We start from the raw sequence: 18,719 nt of genomic DNA, 5'->3' as shown, positions 1-18,719 counted from the left end.
CCTTGTGCCTTTTGTAAGAGACACTTGGAAAACTCTTGGGTTTGTTGGGTGCTTTGGTTTGGAGGTGGTGATGGACCAGGATCAGCCTCCTTTGGCTTCCGAAATTCAGCTTCCAAAGGCGCTCAGGAATCCTAAAAAGACTTTGGTGTTTCTCTTGATCCAGTTTGTGAGTCCTAAATATACCAGAGTGGAAGAAGGTGGGTGTTGTGTGGAGGGAGTAACAGGCACAAACCACCTGGTGATTTCACTTTGCAGGTTATGGAATTTTTGTATGCCAACAACATGGCTTTCCACTACCCGGAGCCCGCTGACAAGAACCGGTACATTCGCTCCAAGGTTTGGTCCTATGAGTACGAGTCCTTCATGCCAGATGTGTATGACTGGCCTGAGTCTAAAGTTCACTGAGGCATCAGAAGATCACACTCCTCAGGCAGTATCTTCTACTCTGCAGGGATCCCTTTTCCAGACCAACTGAAGTCGTGATCTTTCAGTCGTGTAATTTATTTCCGCTCACTGCGTTGTCTTTTCTTCCCTGTTCTGCCTTGTTTTTCACATGACATAGATTTATTGCCCCCCCCCCCCCCCCCAATTATGTGGGTGATGGCATCTGTCACAGGAATGAGGGAGCTCTCCCAAAGTAATTGAAATAATGACATTGCATTTCTAACTCAGAGCCAGCCCCACACTGAAGAATTCCATGAATGATGTTTTTTAGCTGCCTGTGTTTGATGATGAACTGAAGCTCTCTCATCACTGCTGATTTCCAGCATGATTTCTTTCTGCTTTTAATAATCAGTCTTCTAATTGTCCTAGTGATGTCACACTCTGACATCACCAGAGAGCCTTTGTCCAAAAAACAAAAGTCACTTTAAGACGTATTTAACACTCTGATGGGCTTTCTGTTTTGTCTGGTGGTTAAAGATGTCCAGGCCTCCTTGTGGCATTGGCTGCTCTGCTTCTTCCCCTGTGCTTTGAGGAGCACGTGTGGGACCTGCAGCAGTGTTTGTATTTCATCATGTGAAGTCTGGTATCAGGAAAAACAGGAACTAGTTAAAATTATCCTTGGGGAGCCTGAAAAGAATATTAATCACTTAATAGCTTTTGAAAACAAAGTGTTGCACAATAAATTCTATCGTGGAAAGGCAGGATCTGAAGTAATCTGTGGAAATCTTGTAGAGATCTTACAAGGAGATGATCTGCAGTGGACTCCAAGGTGATGTACCAAAGGATCTTGGTTTCATGGGTTGATTTTAGTCCAGGTTCTGTTTCTCCTAAGCAAGTTGTTTTCTCCCTTGCTTACCCTTGTTCTCACCAAAAAAAAAGACTTGTGGGTGATGTTTTCATGGCATCGCTGACTCAGATGCTCCCAAGTGGGCTCCTTTGCCACTTGGGACAAACTCCCCCAGAGGCAGCTGGTGAAGCTGAGGCAGAAACTGTTTTACAGGCAGCTATTGACACGCACATTTACAGAGGGTCTGACCATGTTCCTTGGGGTCTCAGTCCAGGATCCTCAGCTCAGGTCGTGCGCAGCGAGCGCAGACGCGGAAAATCACATCCTTAGAAGCTCTGAGTTCATCACTTCATCTTCCTCACTCTCTTTCCAGGTTGTCAGGGGTTCCGTGTGGCAACAAAAAATAGTGAGTTGACTTTTTCCTGGCAGTGATACAGATACCACAACGTGCATTTCTTTATAAATGGAGCCCCCTCCCTTTACTTTGTATTAGCAGGCAAGGACACGCAGCGATGGGACAGGCTGTGACATCTCTAAATCTGGTCTCTGCAACAGGAACAGTGGTGTGGCAGGGACAGAAATGATGTGCTGCTCTCTAGTGAGGCAAAAAAGGACAAAACCAGGTAATGAGAGAGATGTAAAAGGGCTATACTGGCAAACTTGAAGCCAGAATCCAAAGAGATGAAGAAGTCAAGCTTGCTCAGGATTTATCCGTGGCAAGCACCTCTCTCATATCCTCATCTATATTGGGAAATACAGTCTCCACAGAACAGGCCCAAAATAGGACCAGGAAAATAGTCTCTCCACCTCCTTAGACATGGTCTTTGTCACTTACTGCCTAATACCTGATTTTAAAATGATGTTCATGTGTTAGAGAAAAAAGATCAGTGTACTTTGGGAAGGCTTTACCTGCAGAAGGAGAGAAGACTGATTATTTAAACACAGAAAATAGTGATGTGGGGCAAAAAGCTGCTTGTTCAACCTGTGGTAACCTGCTGCCTGGTGGGGCTTGAAATGCTACCTTGCCAAGTTGGGCAACCTACCTGGTTTGCAACTTGTGTATGTAAGTGTTTGTACAAAAAAGACCAACACACACATATGATGTTTTTACAAAGAATGCTTTCTTCCCCCCCCCATCTATTTTTGCTATGCCTAGTTTTTATTGTATTTAAATTCTTGATCTCGTTGAGAAGTTATTTATTTAGTGTGCAAATTATTTTTACCTTCTGCCAATTCAACTTGAGCAGAAGCTTGTTGCAGTGTGCCAGTGGGAGTCCTGCATCCCTGGATTCAAACACCTTGGGAATGCACACTTCCTCACTTCTGCCAACTTACTAATTAGGCAGATGAATAATAAAAACACTCCATGCACTGACCTTGTGTCCTGACTGAGAATGATCACAGAGGCAGGGCAGTTGGTCCCTAAATGTTACAAAATAAAGATCTGTCTCCATCTCTTCAGCATCATTATTATTTGATTTTTTTTCAGGCAACAAGTGCAGTTGTGGTTCAGAATCAGTGGGCATTGATGAGTACTCAGGAAAAGCTGGCACTTGGGAAAATAGTCCTACCTGCTGCTGCAGGAGTTCTTGCTTTGGGGGAGAGTGGGTTTTGGTTCCCAAAGGGACCTTCTGTGCAGGAAATTCCAGGGCTTGGTTGGTGAAGTGCAGTCCTTTCCCTTCCCTGCTGGCTTTAAGCAGATGCCAAGAGGGACTGATTGTTCAGAACTGACTGGCAAGTGGGATTTTCCCAAGTACAAACGTTCCTGTGGAATTCTACTGGAAATCCCAGTGCACACGTGAGGAAAAAACAGACTTGAACCCACTGGGAGGCTGCAGCTACAGCCCTGCCCTGGGAGGGCTGTGGATGTGTGGGAGCTCCAGAGTAGAAAAGGCCTCGCTGTCTCTCTCCCCTTCCCAGTTAGAGCAGCTCAGTGGTACCAGTTAGACTTGACCTCTCCACACACACCTGTGGATGTACTTCAGGTTCTGTGGCTCATCTCTTAACCTGCAATAGCAACACGGAGGGATTTGACCTCTCATGGGTAGTGGTTGTTTGCCATTAGCAACAGGTAACATGTCAGCTCGTTAGTTCTAAGTGCATTTCACTCTCCCTTTCACCTTTTTCAGATGATTTTTTTGAAATCAAATACATAGCTACATCTTCAGTTTTGTGTATCCTTCAGATCTGATTCATCTCTGAGTGATTACAACTCCTAATCTTGCTGCTTAGGAAGGAACCACAGCCTCTATTTTTCATATCCTACTTAACCTGATTTTTTTTTTTCCTATTTGCTGGCTTCTTCAAAAACATTTAGTGATCTTGATCCATATGGAAAATTCTCTTCACCTGATATGGAGAGGGAAAAAGTTGTCAGCAGGATGCATTTCCTAAGGTCACATAGTGAAAGTTAAGCTTACACTGTTCTTTAAAAACAGTCTGTCAGCTAAAGGGTGACCAAAGTTCCAGCTCTTCACACAGCCCTAGTGGCTTTTGCCCTCCCAATAGTACAGAAGCCTGTCTTTTGTGTCTCTTCTGGGAGGATACACTCTTGGATGTACAGAACACTTCCCAGAGGATGTAAAACTCCCACTGAGATGAGTTGCTCAGTCTTTTCCAGGCCTGGTTCAAGACTTGTTTCCTTAACATCACCAGGGGCAGGACTGGGCCTTGTACAGCAATGTCTAAGGGAGGAGAAGAAGGGGAGCTCAGCTTTTCCTTATTAAACATGTGTGACCTTGGGCAAAGGTGTGACCAAGGTTTTTGTGTTCCTGAAATATATCCCCGTGTGCCAGCAACTGGCACATCGAGGAAGGCTATTAAAATGTTGTGCCTGATAGATTTTGAAACCCCAAATGTGACTCCTGGTAGAAGTTCTTGGTTATGGTTGTGAGCAGGGATGTTTCGTGACCTTGTGTTTGGTTTCCAAGCCCAAATGAAGCGACACTTCACACGCAGATCAGTGTTCAACAGGTTTCCTGTGGGAGGTCTGTGTCTGTGGACTGTTTTGTTTTTTTCCAGCACAATGTTTTGCAGGAGGGGGTAAAAGAACTCCTTCTGCCACCCCTTTGGTAGCAGCTGTAAGGAGAAGTGAAAACACCTTTTAGTTTTTCATTCCTGGCCATATTTAGTGACTCCTGTAGAGGAAGATCTGTGAGATTCTTGGATCAGACTGTAAGCACAGCACAGTTTGGACTCCCAGTCTGTCTCAGCTGCTCCCGAGTTTAAGAAAACCACTGTCATTTTTGGACTCTTTTGAAAAGGATGTGTGCTGCTCTCCTGTTTCATAACAGCTGTATGGAATAGGCAGGGACTGGTGTTACACTGAATACTGGAGCAAGGAGAAAATCTGGAGCAAAGCTCTAATTGCACCCACTTGACGGCGGGATTTGAGCAAACTAATTCAGTTGCCTCTGGTGAAGGGACATCTCATTCTGTATGGATCTACCTTGACCTACCTACCTGCTCCCAAAATACACGTGGCTGTGGTTTGGAGAGCCTGCAGGTGTCCTGGGTGAGCCACGAGGAGAATTCAGCCTGGTTTAAACCTCTGCTTCCAGCCACCGCTTCCCAGCTGGGTGAGGACGCAGCCTTCTCCAGAGGAACACGTGCTAACAGCCAGATGGTCCGTGGGGAATCCAGGTCCTGGTGGCACGGTTGGACCGTGCCTACAGCTCACCTACAAAGCTCTCTCACACCCCAAGTGTTGCTGGCAGTGCAGGAACCCTGTGGTGAGCATTTAAATCCCTGCACGCGAAGTACCGAACTCCCCCAGTACCTCTGACTTGGACTTACCCATCCTTTAAGCACTTGTTTCTCTCATGGAAATAAAAGCACTTTTTAAGTCTACACGGACATAGAAAGGTGGCCAGCTTGTCAAGAAGTGTCACCACCATTTAAATTTATTACTCACTGAAACATACCTACCTGGCACAGTGAAACGTAGGTCTCCTGGAGTGCTGTGGGAACAGTTTGGACCCTCCCTGAGCTGAGCTGAAACTGAAATGGTATTTAAACCTGAACTGATTGGAGTTTTTTTTCCCCCCTCCTTTATAATGTTGTAAACTCTATTGAAAATGTGTATTCTGGTCTTCTATTTTCTTAGTAAAATGCATTCCCTTTGCCTAAATGACATTTGATTTGGTTTGTGCTAAGTAATGCTCTGTAGGGAGCTGGTATGGAACTGCCTAAACCGCCCATGGCATTTACCTTTTTTTTCCCCCCTCCCTTTTTTTGGCCTTGCAAATGATCAGCAAACAAAAGAGGGGCTTGGGCTGTGGGTGAAGCAGTTACAGTTTTATCTGGAAGCTGGATTTTTAGCACGGTGGGCTGTTGTGACAGCACGAGGGCCTTAAAAAGGTTCCTGGGGAGGGGCTTGGGACGAGGGCAGGGAGGGATGGGATGAGGGGGATGGATTAAAACTGGAAGAGGGAGATTGAGGTGAGACATGAGGAGGAAATTCTTTGGTGTGAGGGTGGTGAGACCCTGGCCCAGGTTGCCCAGGGAAGCTGTGGCTGCCCCATCCCTGGCAGTGTTGAAGGGCAGGTTGGATGGGGCTTGGAGCAGCCTGGGCTGGTGGGAGGTGTCCCTGCCCATGCAGGGGGGTTGGAACCAGATGATCTTTGGGGTCCCTTCCAACCCAGACCAGCCTGGGGTTCTGAGATTCCATGACTTGGAGTCGTTCGGAGCTGGCACTGGAGCCCCCGCAGCCAGGAGCAGCGTGCCCGCCCGGGACGGGGTTCGCTGGGAAGGGCCCTGGGGACAACATCCCGGTCCCGGTCCCGATCCCGGTCCCGGTCCATTCCCCGCCTCCCGCAGGAGGAGGCCGGGCCGGGCCTGCGCTCTGCCCGTTCCCCGTTCCCCGTTTCCCGCCGGGCGCTCCGTCCCGCAGCCCGGTCCCGCCTCCCGGTTTGTCTCGGCTCTGCCCCCCGCTCCGGAGGGCTGAGGCGTTTCTTCGCCTGCTTTGGCGCTTGAGGAGGAGGAGGAGGAGGAGGGCTCCTCTCCCGGGGAGCGCGGGAGGTGCCCGGCCCTGCGGGAGGGCAGCGCGGTGCGGCCCGCACGGGGCTCCTCCCGCCCGAGGGGCCCGGCAGCTCCTCCGCAGCGCGGGGAGCATCGTCCCGTGGCGCCGGTTTGTCCTGACGGGAGCCTGGAGCTGCTGCGGCCGCAGGAGGTTGGACAGGAGGGGGGAAGGAGTCTGAAAAGTGAGGGGGGAGGGAGGGAGGGAGGGGGGGAGGGAGGAAGGAAGGAAGGAAGGAAGGAAGGAAGGAAGGAAGGAAGGAAGGAAGGAAGGAAGGAAGGAAGGAAGGAAGGAAGGAAGGAAGGAAGGAAGGAAGGAAGGAAGGAAGGAAGGAAGGAAGGAAGGAAGGAAGGAAGGGAGGAAGGGAGGAAGGAAGGAAGGAAGGAAGGAAGGAAGGAAGGAAGGAAGGAAGGAAGGAAGGAAGGAAGGAAGGAAGGAAGGAAAGGAGGAAGGGAGGGAGGAAGGAAGGAAAGAAGGAAGGAGAGGAAGGGAGGGAAGAAGGGAGGGAGGAAGGGAGGAAGGAAGGAAGGAAGGAAGGAAGGAAGGAAGGAAGGAAGGAAGGAAGGAAGGAAGGAAGGAAGGAAGGAAGGAGAGGAAGGAAGGAAGGAAGGAGAGGAAGGAAGGAAGGAAGGAAGGAAGGAGAGGAAGGAAGGAAGGAAGGAGAGGAAGGAAGGAAGGGAGGAGAGGAAGGAGAGGAAGGGAGGAAGAAAGGAAGGAAGGGAGGGAGGGAGGGAGGCTGGGACAGCCCACAGCTGGGGCCGGGAGAATCGCGCCTGTGCGTGTTCTCCTCAGAGAGCTTCCCAAAGGCCGTCCTGCTCAACAAGGGCAAGTGCAGAGTTTTGCATCTGGGGAAGAACAAGCCCATGCACCAGTACAGGTTGGGGGCTGAGCTGCTGGAGAGCAGGGTAGGTGAAAGGGACCTGGGGGTCCTGGTGGACAGGAGGATGACCATGAGTCAGCAGTGTGCCCTTGTGGCCAAGAAGGCCAATGGCATCCTGGGGTGTATTAGAAAGGGTGTGGTTAGTAGGTCAAGAGAGGTTCTCCTACCTCTTTATTCTGCATTGGTGAGGCCGCATCTGGAGTATTGTGTCCAGTTCTGGGCCCCTCAGTTCCAGAAGGACAGGGATCTGCAAGAAAGAGCCCAGGGCAGAGCCACAAAGATGATGGAGGGAGTGGAACATCTCCCTTATGAGGAAAGGCTGAGGGAGCTGGGTCTCTTTAGTTTGGAGAAAAGGAGACTGAGGGGTGACCTCATCCATGGTTACAAATACGTAAAGGGTGAGTGTCAAGAAGATGGAGTTAAGCTTTTTTCAGTGATGACCAGTGACAGGACAAGGAGTAATGGATACAAATTGGAGCATAGGAGGTTTAAAGTGAATATCAGAAAAAAATTTTTTTACTGTGAGAGTGACAGAGCCTGGGCCAGGCTGCCCAGAGAGGTTGTGGAGTCTCCTTCTCTGGAGACATTCAAACCCACCTGGACACGTTCCTATGTGATGTGCTCTGGGTGACCCTGCTCTGGCAGGGGGGCTGGACTAGATGATCTTTTGAGGTCCCTTCCAACCCCTAGGATTCTATGATTCTGTGATTCTATGATTCTCCTGCAGACCAGCCAGGCTCTGGAGAAGACAGTGGACACATCCATCTCGGGGGTAGGCGGGTGGTTGCACAGCTCCTGCTGCCAGGGTGGGTGCCCTGTCACCCCTCAGGCAGCCCCCAGGCCCCCCCAAGGCTTGCTGGTGTTTAATCATTCCCTTGGCACCGAGGAGAAGTCCAGCACCCCTCAATTCTAAGGGTGCCCTCTCCAAGGCAAAGTGAGTCGGGTCGCCCCTGCCTCTTGCAGGTCTCTGGAGTTGATTGGAGGGGAGTTTGTTCTGCTCCTGGTGTCCAGGAACCGTGTTTTAAGTGTCAGCTTGGTGTTAAGTCATTCTACAAAGGCTTTTAGAGGGAAGAGCAGCCAGGTAAATTCCCAGTTTAAATAAAAGGAAGAAGAAAGAAACAGGAGTGTTTTTAAAGATGAGAGCGTTTCCAGCTGGATAGGGCTGTTTCTCTAGGAAGTGAACATGAAAGGTCTTAATGTTTGGGCTGTGTGTTTGCAACCTGCCATTGCCATGGAAAGGAAATACTGTGTTGTCCTGCTCCAGGGAGGTGTTAGTTTTATTTTTGAAGGGAAGGGACATTGGATACTCAGGCTAAACTACATAGGATGCCTTCATTTAAAGCCAAAAAGTTTCTTTCCCAGCATAAAGTGTGCCCAGGTGGCCAAAAAAGCTCATGGCATCCTGGCTTGTGTTAGAAATAGTGTGACCAGCAGAAGCAGAGAGGGGATTGTCCCCCTGTGCTCAGCACTGGTGAGGCCACACCTGGAGTGTTGTGTCCAGTTTTGGGCACCTCAATTCAAGAGAGATCTCGAGGTGCTGGAGTGAGGACAGAGGAGGGCAATGAACTGATGAAGGGCCTGGAGAATCAATCTGATGAGGAACACCTGAAGGAGCTGGGAATGTTTAGTGTGAGGAAGAGGAGGCTGAGGGGAGACCTCATCAGTCCCTACAACTACCTGAAAGGTCATTGTAGAGAGGCTGGTGCTGGTCTTTTCTCACAGGTAATTAGCGACAGAACAAGAGGGAAGGGCTTCAAGCTGCCACAGGGCAGGTTGAGACTGGACATGAGGAACAATTTCTTCACAGAAAGAGTGGTCAGACACTGGAACAGGCTGCCCGTTGAGGTGGTGGAGTCACCATCCCTGGATGTGTTGAAGGGTGGTTTGGATGTGGTGTTGGTGGAGATGGTTTAGGGGAGAACTTTGCAGAGCAGGGATGATGGTTGGACTCGGTGATCCCAAGGGGCTTTTCCAACCTGAATGGTTCTGTGATTCTATGCTAAATAAGTTATGTTCCAAATCTCTTTCAGGTGGCATACCAACATCTCTGAGATGTCCATGGATATAACTTTCCTGGGCACAGGCTCAGCCTACCCCTCTCCAACAAGAGGAGCTTCAGCCTTAGTGCTGCGCAGGGAAGGAGAGTGCTGGCTCTTTGACTGTGGAGAGGGAACCCAGACCCAGCTCATGAAGAGCCATCTCAGAGCAGGTTTGTGCTGCTGGAGGGTGTTGTGGGGAGGGAAGGGGAAGAGTTCCATGGGATCTAAACCAAACACCTTGTCCCCGTGGTATTTGCATACACACTAAAGATGCATGAGTATCTGAAGTGCGTGTTTAGGTGGCAGTTGCTGAACCTGTTGTGCAGTGATCCTTGATTGCCCTTTGGTAAAGAATGGCAGTCAAGAACCAAGGTCTGAGGTAATTCCTTGGGATTTGTAATTTCAAATGTGGACCACAGAGCAGCTTGAAACTGGCACAGTTTTATTTGAAGAAAGCTCTAGGCAATACCTGCTGCGAGTCCTCCTGCCAATAAATACTGGGCTTTTTTTTTCTCCAGTAAAGTTGTGTGTATTGGTGGTAATATTTTGGCAAAACAAAGGAGAAAACAGATTTACCTTCAGTCACTGTGCTTTTGCAGTCTGCAGTGGCAAGAGCAGACTGCTGGCTCTCACATGACAGAGATGAAATGATCAACTATAAACAGAAAACCAAGTTCCTGCTCCTAACCTCCCACCAGCCCAGGTTGCTCCAAGCCCCATCCAACCTGCCCTTCAACACTGCCAGGGATGGGGCAGCCACAGCTTCTCTGGGCAACCTGGGCCAGGGTCTCACCACCCTCACAGGGATCTGCTGGAGAGATCTACAGTGGGGGCTGTGAGGGTGATGAAGGGACTGGAACATCTGTCTGATGAGGAGAGGCTGAGAGACCTGGGGCTGTTTAGTGAGGAGAAGAGAAGGCTGAGAGGGGACCTGATGAATGTCTCTCAATCTCTGCAGGGTGGGTGTCAAGAATGGGCCAGTCTCTGGTCAGTGGTGCCTGTGACAGGACGAGGGGAAACGGCACCAAGTGACAACACAGGAAGTTCCACCTCACCAGGAGGAGAAACTTCTTTGCTGTGAGGGTGACAGAGCCCTGGGACAGGCTGCCCAGAGAGGCTGTGGAGTCTCCTTCTCTGGAGACTTTCCAGACCCATCTGGACACGTTCCTGTGTGACCTGCCCTGGGTGTTCCTGCTGCAGCAGGGGGGTTGGACTTGATGATCTCCAGAGGTCCCTTCCAGCCTCTGACATTCTACAATTCTATGAACTTGGACATGGAAAAAAAGCCCAGATATTTAAGTTCATTTTTTTCATCCATTCAAAACAAACCCGTTAGGAACCCTGGAGTTCATACCTTTTAAAAAAGCTTTGAAATCAAAACTGGATGCTTTAAACAATTATGTTCATTTACTGTGCTAGATTGAAACCTTGGAACAACCCAAATTCCACTTTGTTTCTCCTTAGCCTGGAGTTTCCATGTCATGTATGGAAACACAACCACTGTCCAGGACTTCTTTGCTATTAAACAAGGCTGATGTCACCAGTCAGTTCTGTTCCAGCCTTGTAGCACATTTTCTGCTTAGAAGCAGCTAAAACTTAGGTCTCCTCAGGCTTTTCTTGACAAAACCAGCCAAAATAAACCTTGTGTGGAAACTTAACCACTACTGTGGAAATAAAAAAAATACCTTGTGGCTTGGGATTTATTTCTTAAACACAGGTTTTATTTGGATATCCCTCCTTATTTCCTACTTCTTGCCCAAAAGGGATGGTTTCTGAGTTGTTTGGGTGTTTCTTTTCATGGCTTGTTCTGGTTTGTTTCTCTCTTCCTGTTCTTCTAATCAACAGGCAAAATTACCAAGATTTTCATAACTCATCTTCACGGGGACCACTTTTTTGGCCTTCCTGGCCTGCTGTGTACACTGAGCCTCCAAAGCAACCCAGACCCAAACAAACCACCAGTTGATATTTATGGACCTTTAGGACTGAGGAACTTCATATGGAGGAGCATGGAGCTCTCCCACTCACAGCTTCTCTTTCCCTACACTGTTCATGAGCTGGTACCTACACGGGACCAGTGCCCTGAGGATGAATTTAAAGACTTTTCTTACCTGGACAGAGATGAGGGATTTCTCAAGGGAGCACAAGGGAGAATCCTCCACCTGGATCCAGTAGAAAGCTCTTACCTGCTGGTTGAGGATGAGCAGCTGGTTGTGAAAGCTTTTCGCCTGTTTCATCGTGTTCCTTCCTTTGGATTTGTGGTGGAGGAGAAGCCCCAGCCTGGGAAACTCAATGTAGAGAAACTGAAAGACCTTGGTAACTAATTTGACTTATTTTTCCTCTTCTTAATTCGTTTAAATCAGAATCCCAGACTGGTTTGGGTTGGAAGGGACCTGGAAGATCATCCAGTTCCAACCCCCTGCATGGGCAGGGACACCTCCCAGCAGCCCAGGTTGCTCCAAGCCCCATCCAACCTGCCCTTCAACACTGCCAGGGATGGGGCAGCCACAGCTTCCCTGGGCAGCCTGGGCCAGGGTCTCACCACCCTCACACCAAAGAATTTCCTCCTCATGTCCAACCTCAATCTCCCTCTCCCAGTTTTAATCCATCCCCCTCATCCCATCCCTCCCTGCCCTTGTCCCAAGCCCCTCCCCAGCTTTCCTGGAGCCCCTTCAGGCACTGGAAGGTGCTCTAAGGTCTCCCTGGAGCCTTCTCTTCTCCAGGCTGAACACCCCAACTCTCCCAGCCTGGCTCCAGAGCAGAGCTGCTCCAGCCCTCTCAGTATCTCCATGGCCCTCCTAAATAGATATGGACAAGCTGAGGAATGACTCCAATTTTCAGCCAGCTGGGTTCACAGACAGCTGAAATCTATTAATGACCACCTCTTGAGGGCTTCTGGCAAGTTAGTGCTGCTGGATCTCTCCATGATCCATTCTAATCCAGTTCTCCATTGCCCATTAAGGACATTTGAATACTTCATCCCAAGGCAGCAGTCTGAGTTGGTGTGGAACAGCAGTGCCCATTAGGACCTCAGACCACTCTCATACCAGGAAGAGCGAACAAGTTCAGGTTCTGAAGTTGAAAAAGCACCATGTGGCTCTCAGGGAAGTGTAGGGCCCAGTGTATTTCCATTACTTTCTGGAGTTGAATGTGAAGAAGACAGCTTTTCTTCAAACACACTTCCTGCTAATGTTGCAAGCTCTTCATTTGTATGAAGTGTGTGAAACAGCAATTGCTTTTTATACTGAGGGTGGAACTTCTCAGTGAGACAGCTCTAGAGATAGTTTATCACTTCTGAAGTGATGTTTTTGCTTTAAACCTGACACTCATCATCATACTTAGGGGCTCTTCTGCTTTTCTTTACCAGGAGTTCACCCAGGTCCTTTATATGGGAAACTGAAGAATGGAACTGCAGTTGTTTTAGAAAATGGAGTCACCATTTCTCCTTCTGATGTCTTGGAAGACCCTATTCCTGGAAGGAAAATCTGCATATTGGGGGATTGTTCAGGGGTGGTTGGAGATGCAGCCATCAAGCTTTGCTGGGAAGCAGATGTGCTGATACATGAAGCCACGTTGGATGATACCCAAGAGGAAAAGGCCAGAGAACATGGTCACAGCACTCCCAAAATGGCATCAGAGTTTGCAAAGTTGTGTAAAGCTCAGAAACTGGTTTTGAATCATTTCAGTCAGAGGTATAAACGAGCTGCTCAGGGGGGTGAGGGAGATGTGGACATCACCCAGCTGAAGAGACAGGCAGAGGCAGTGTTAGGTGGTCAAGAGGTGACACTAGCTGAGGATTTGATGACACTAGACATTCCAAAGAAGAAGGAAAAGCAGCAGTGAAGTGCTGTGTGAAGACATCAAGGAGGAGAGTGTTGGACAGCATGTAAAAATCATGGTAGGGTTGCTGGTGTCCACATCAGTTCTCTTGTTTGGCACACAGTGCCAAGTGCAGGAAGTACCAGGTGGAGCTAGCATTGCTTTTGTAAAGCAAGAAAAAAGGATACTCAGCCATCTGAAACCTGGAAGAAATTCCTGAGGGATTGTTTTGGACACTCAGCCTCCCCAGCAAGCAACTGCACAAACCCTTCACAGCCCAGGGTTTTCCTGGAACCACAGGTTCCTGGAGGAGATCACTGGATCCTTTTGGCTTAGTGCAGCCTTCTGGAGAAGGTTTGTGCTGTGCACCAGGATTTAAGGTGTCTTGCCTGTTGCAAGCTTTTGAAGAACACCTATTTGAAACTTGTGTACAGGGTTTTGTAACTGTTACCCCACTTCTGTCTAAGAGGACATGACACTGAAACTAATAAAGTTATTTATAGCTCTGCCAAGTGTTTGTGACTGGGGGTGTTGCTGTGTTCAAGTTGAGGAGCTCTTCTTATTCTCCTTTTGGGTCTGAAGTTTTCTCATCAATAAATAGAGTTGAGCCTTCCTGTCAAAACTGAATCACTCTTAACAATTGGATTCATTTAAAGCTCTCAAGTGTGAGCCCTGAATTTGAACACCTGTTCCCTGCATCAGGAAGGTGAGGAAAGTATGTTCTGGGAGTCTTGAGGCAGGTGACAAGTAGTCTTTTCCTCAAGTGTTCCTGCAAGTGCCTTTTCAAAGACAAATCATCCTGAGAAAAGCCTGTTTGTGGTTGTAGAAATACCCCTGCAGGGGGAATGTCACTGATTTTTAGCTCAGTCTTTCTGCAGTGACTTTATTCTTTCAGTGAAGGGACATGGAGACCAACTTTGTAGACTCTCTGTTGTGACTGGTGCACTACTCAGTGTGGAGAAGGGTGATCCCCACCCAGGCTGCTGAGGTGAGGAAGTTAAATCCTGCAGATTAATTTTCCTCTCCCTGTTTTCTTCACTAAGAGTGTGCTTGGCTGTAATGAGACAAAGAGACAGGAGTGTGATTTCTTGCTGTCTTAACTGAACTCATCAAACTGGATGTCTTATTCAAACAGTCTTTCCTGCTCTTACAGCAGCTCCAACCTGAATGACCCCAATGTTAATATTTCATGCTTTAAATATGCTTCAAATGTAGAAGAAGAGTCATTTCTTTACCAAAAAAAGCATAGGGAAGAGTTGTAAACTTGAAGAATGTGACTTCTGGAGCTAAAACTCACTGATCTCTCTGACTCCTCTTTTCAAATGGGTGTGAAGTGGGCAGAGACTACAGGTCATACAGTGGCAGGTGATTTTCCTGCCATTCGTTGTGGGGTTTTTTGCTTGTGTAAAATAAAAATGGGTGGTAGGAGCAGTGATGTCACACTCTGCTTGATAGAGTCAAAGGCTGGGCAGCTCTTAGTGGCAGCAAGAGTGCTGCTTCCAAAGGGAGTTCACTGAAGGAAGCCAAAAAAATAATCTGTAAGAAGAAAAGTGGTTCCATCCTGGCTTAAACCAGGACAATTCCAGGAACTTTGTTGTCTGACCTGCTCTGCTGAGGCTGCTCCCACACTGGAACAACCAAAAATTCCTCTGTTCACAGGGATGAGCTGAAGTTTTTGGGACCAGCTTCAAAGCTTGGTGGAAGTTTTCCCTTGGATACCAGCTGCAAGGGACAAAACCAAAGGATGGAAAGAAGAACAAGGGACAATCCAAAAGCTTTTCCAAGCCTGGAATGTGTGTGCCCACCTCTGCAGCTCAGCCTCCCCACCAGGCTGGATCCTGCTGCTCCAGGACTGGGTTACCCATCCTGGCATCCCTTTTTGCATTTGTGTGGTGAGTTAATTGCTGTGAATTCAGGAATATCTTCAGTTCCTATTCAAATGATGAGGGTGTGGATAGATGGTGGGATGAGTAGATGGCACAGGCTCCCAGCCTGGAGGGAGCCTGGGCCACCTCATCTAAACTGTGCTCCTCTCTAGATAGGTTGGACCCGATGATCCTGGAGGTCCCTTCCAAGCTGGCATTCTAGGATTGTGTGATAGGATGTGTTGGGCCTGCAGAGTAAGATTGAGTTTGGTTTTGACAGAAAAAGTTGAGGAGGTGGCTCATAGACCCCAGCCTGCCCTCTCTTTCCTGTCCTGGTGAATTCAGTGGTGAAGAGAAGGCTCCAGGGAGACCTCAGAGCACCTTCCAGGGCCTGAAGGGGCTCCAGGAAAGCTGGGGAGGGGCTTGGGACAAGGGCAGGGAGGGATGGGATGAGGGGGATGGATGAAAACTGGCAGAGGGAGATTGAGGTGAGACATGAGGAGGAAATTCTTTGGTGTGAGGGTGGTGAGACCCTGGCCCAGGTTGCCCAGAGAAGCTGTGGCTGCCCCATCCCTGGCAGTGTTGAAGGGCAGGTTGGATGGGGCTTGGAGCAACCTGGGCTGCTGGGAGGTGTCCCTGCCCATGCAGGGGGGTTGGAACTGGATGATCTTTAAGGTCCCTTCCAACCCAAACCATCTGATGATGATGTCCTTTGGTGCTGGTGTCCCCATGCTCCAGATCAATGGGCTGGTCCAGTGCTTGCCTGGGTAAAAAACCCACAGCTTCGTGCTACCCTGCAAGAAAACAACCTCTGGGCTAATTTTTGGCTGTGTTACCAGGTCAATTAGTGAGTTATCTTGCTGCACAACAAGAGTTGAACCAAGGAAGGTGCAGAACTGCCCAGCCAGAAATGAGGAGCTGCTTGGGACCCCCCTTGTTTGCAGGAGTGAGCTGATACTTAGGGTCAGTCCTACCACGTAGCTACGACCTCAATGTGTTTTAGGATCTAAGCCCTAAATACATTTTAGGATCTAAACCCAAAATACGTTTCAGGATCTAAATCCTACATAGGGAAGAGTCAGTTTGGATCCAGAGCAGCAAGGGGAAGTGTGTATCAAATGGAAGGAGCAGGCCAGGTCCTCCTCAAGTATTAGGTCTTGGGGACTTTTAAAATCTCTTTGCCTGAGAGTGTTTGTTTTGCCAGCAGGTGAAAGCCTCTGGTCTGGTCCTGGAGGGTGTTTGAATGAGTTCTGGGCATGTACATGAAGTTGTTGGGGTTTTTTTTTAGCTTTGAATAACTTACTCTAAAAATTCTTCTGCTTTCCTGGAAGAGTTCCTCTAAATTTGGTTCCTTTTTTTAGCAGAGGGACTTGATAAACTTGTGAAAGAAGCTTTTTTTTATGTTCCAGGAAAGAGGAGGAGGGAGGAAATAAGATGTGAAGAGTTTTGTAACAGCAGAGACATCCCTGCCTTTTAGGTGGAGCTGCTCAGGGGAGGGGTGAGTGGTGATCAGAGGGAGGGAGGTTGAGAAAGAAGTTCCCCACAGCACAAAAATGATGTGTTGCTGCAAGTGTGGTGCAAGTCTGGGAGGAGGATGGAGAGCTGGAGATGGAGTCTGGGCTGTAAATCCAGCTGGGAAAGGGATCCTTGATCCTGGAGATGGTTCAGCTGTTGGTCTCAACCACTCACAGTCTCCATTTGGGGGCATTTTTGTGTTGTTTTTAAACAGCCTTGGAAAATCATTTGCTCCTACTGAATTGTGCTCATTTGTAAGGAGAAGGATATGAATTATTTACCTCAGATGGCTTCAGTCTAGAAATCAGATTTCTGGCAAGGTGGTAGGACTGGTCCAGGTCTCCCTGAAACCAGTGGTTTGGCACGTAGTCACCAGAGCAACTTCATGTATTTTTTATTAATAATAAACCCACATTGCTTGGGATTTTGAGGTAGAACGAGTGGCAGAAATTTGATCAAATTTCACATTTTGGGGAGGGGAGCAGGGCCAGATGCAACCCCCCAAGATGTTAAATTGGTCCTGCGTGTGATAGTGGACAAATGTTTGAGTGAAAGGAGTTGAGGTGGTTGGAAAAAGCAGAGTTTTCTTGGGCACAGTGTCCCTGCAGCCTTTCAGAATGACTCCAGGGGCTGACAGAGGTCCTTCCCAGGAAGGGTTGTTGCTGGAGCTGTTTGGGTTTGGAGGCAGCAGCTCAGCATCTTCCCTGGTGGAGCACCTCCCTGGTGGTCACCCAGTTAGTTCCCTTTCAGCTCCAGGTCAGTCCTTTCCTTGTGTGCTGGTGCCCACTGTGGTGGAGACACCACGTGTCCTCAACAGCCACCGTGCACAGAGGCTGGTGGGCACTGTGCTGAGCTGGGGACATTGAAGGCTGGTGGTGGCACCAGCTCCATGTCTTCTGCACCCCCAGATTTGACATGTCACCATCTGGTTGAGAAGGACATGGCAATGATTGCTTTATGGACCTCCAGCCAGCCAGATGTATAAACACTGAGAGTCACCACGACTTGTACAATGCTCTTTAAGATACCTCAGGGCTTGGACAAGTCAAGTCTTCTCTGGGTAAAAAACTAGCTGGATGGGCCCAGGGAGTTGTGGTGAATAGAGAACAATGCAGCTGGTGGGTGGTCACCCGTGGTGTCCCTCAGGGCTCAGTGTTGGGGCCAGTTCTGTTTATCAATGGTCTGGTGAGAAGATTGAGTGCTCCTTCAATCAGTTTGCAGATGACAGCAGGTTGGGCAGGAGTGTGGATCTGCCTGGGGGTAGGAGGCTCTGCAGGGGGACCTGGGCAGGCTGGAGGGATGGGCTGAGGCCAGTGGTGTGAGGTTCACCAAGGCCAAGTGGTGGGTCCTGCCCTTGGGTCACACCAACCCCAGGCAACGCTCCAGGCTTGGGGAGGAGTGGCTGGAAAGTGCCCAGAGGATAAGGACATGGGGGTGATGGTTGAGAGCAGCTGAACGTGAGCCAGGGTGTGCCCAGGTGGGCAAGAAGGCCACCAGCATCCTGGCTTGTGTCAGCACTGGGGTGGCCAGCAGGAGCAGGGCAGGGATGGTCCCTCTGTGCTGGGCCCTGGGGAGGGGGCAGCTGGAATCCTGGGGTCAGGTCTGGGCCCCTCAGGACAAGAAGGAGATGGAGGGGCTGGAGCGTGTCCAGAGAAGGGCAAGGGAGCTGGGGAAGGGGCTGGAGCACAAGTGTGAGGAGGAGCAGCTGAGGGAGCTGGGGGTGTCCAGCCTGGAGCAAAGGAGGCTGAGGGGAGACCTGCTGGCTCTGCAGCTGCCTGAGAGGAGGTTGGAGCCAGGGGGGTCGGGCTCTGCTCCCCAGGAACAAGGGATGGGACAAGAGGAGATGGGCTGCAGTGGTGCCAGGGGAGGCTGAGATGGGATCTTGGGCAGCATTTCTTGCTGGCAAGGGTTGTCAGGCCCTGGCCCAGGCTGCCCAGGGCAGGGCTGGAGTCCCCATCCCTGGAGGGGTTTCCAAGCCGTGTAGATGTGGTGCTGAGGGACATGGGGCAGGGGGGGCCTGGGCAGGGCTGGGGGAACGGTTGGACTGGATGATCTTAAAGGTCTTTTCCAACCCAAACAGTTCTGTGTTTCTAATTCAGATCCTTTCAGGTTGAACGTGCTCCAGAGGTGAATTAACCACACTCCCCCACAACCCAGCTGTGGTGTCACACGGGGGGATTTCCTTGTTGAATGTGCAGCTTCTTCCCACCTGCTGGTGACACGAAGTGAAAGTTACACCGGATTTCCCAAAACCCTTTCATCTCCACTCTTAAAAACCCACCTTTTCCCCTGTAAAGACACCTCCCTGTTGGAAAAGTGTGCAATGCACAGTGCCCGTGGTGGCATTTTGCTGCAT

At 49.4% G+C, this 18,719-nt stretch overlaps 2 protein-coding genes across 2 annotated transcripts in view; both read left to right on the top strand.

The window, feature by feature from the left end:
* Positions 1-5,360, top strand: part of ME2 (malic enzyme 2) — a 42,529-nt gene extending 37,169 nt beyond the window's left edge. The window contains exon 16 of the mRNA XM_051642492.1: positions 256-5,360. Coding sequence (XP_051498452.1) covers positions 256-405 — 150 coding nt within the window. The 3' untranslated portion in view covers positions 406-5,360. The remainder of the gene's footprint in view (positions 1-255) is intronic.
* An 848-nt stretch (positions 5,361-6,208) lies between these two features.
* On the top strand, positions 6,209-13,594 carry ELAC1 (elaC ribonuclease Z 1). Its single transcript, XM_051642526.1, has 4 exons — positions 6,209-6,401; positions 9,159-9,337; positions 11,013-11,480; positions 12,532-13,594. The coding sequence occupies exons 2-4, from the start codon at positions 9,181-9,183 to the stop codon at positions 13,005-13,007; spliced, it is 1,101 nt and encodes a 366-aa protein (XP_051498486.1). The 5' UTR covers positions 6,209-6,401; positions 9,159-9,180; the 3' UTR covers positions 13,008-13,594.
* Positions 13,595-18,719: the final 5,125 nt, after the last annotated feature.

Source organism: Apus apus, chromosome Z (genome assembly GCF_020740795.1).
Source record: "Apus apus isolate bApuApu2 chromosome Z, bApuApu2.pri.cur, whole genome shotgun sequence".
Taxonomy (NCBI): domain Eukaryota; kingdom Metazoa; phylum Chordata; class Aves; order Apodiformes; family Apodidae; genus Apus; species Apus apus.
This window is presented reverse-complemented; position numbering and strand designations above follow the sequence as displayed.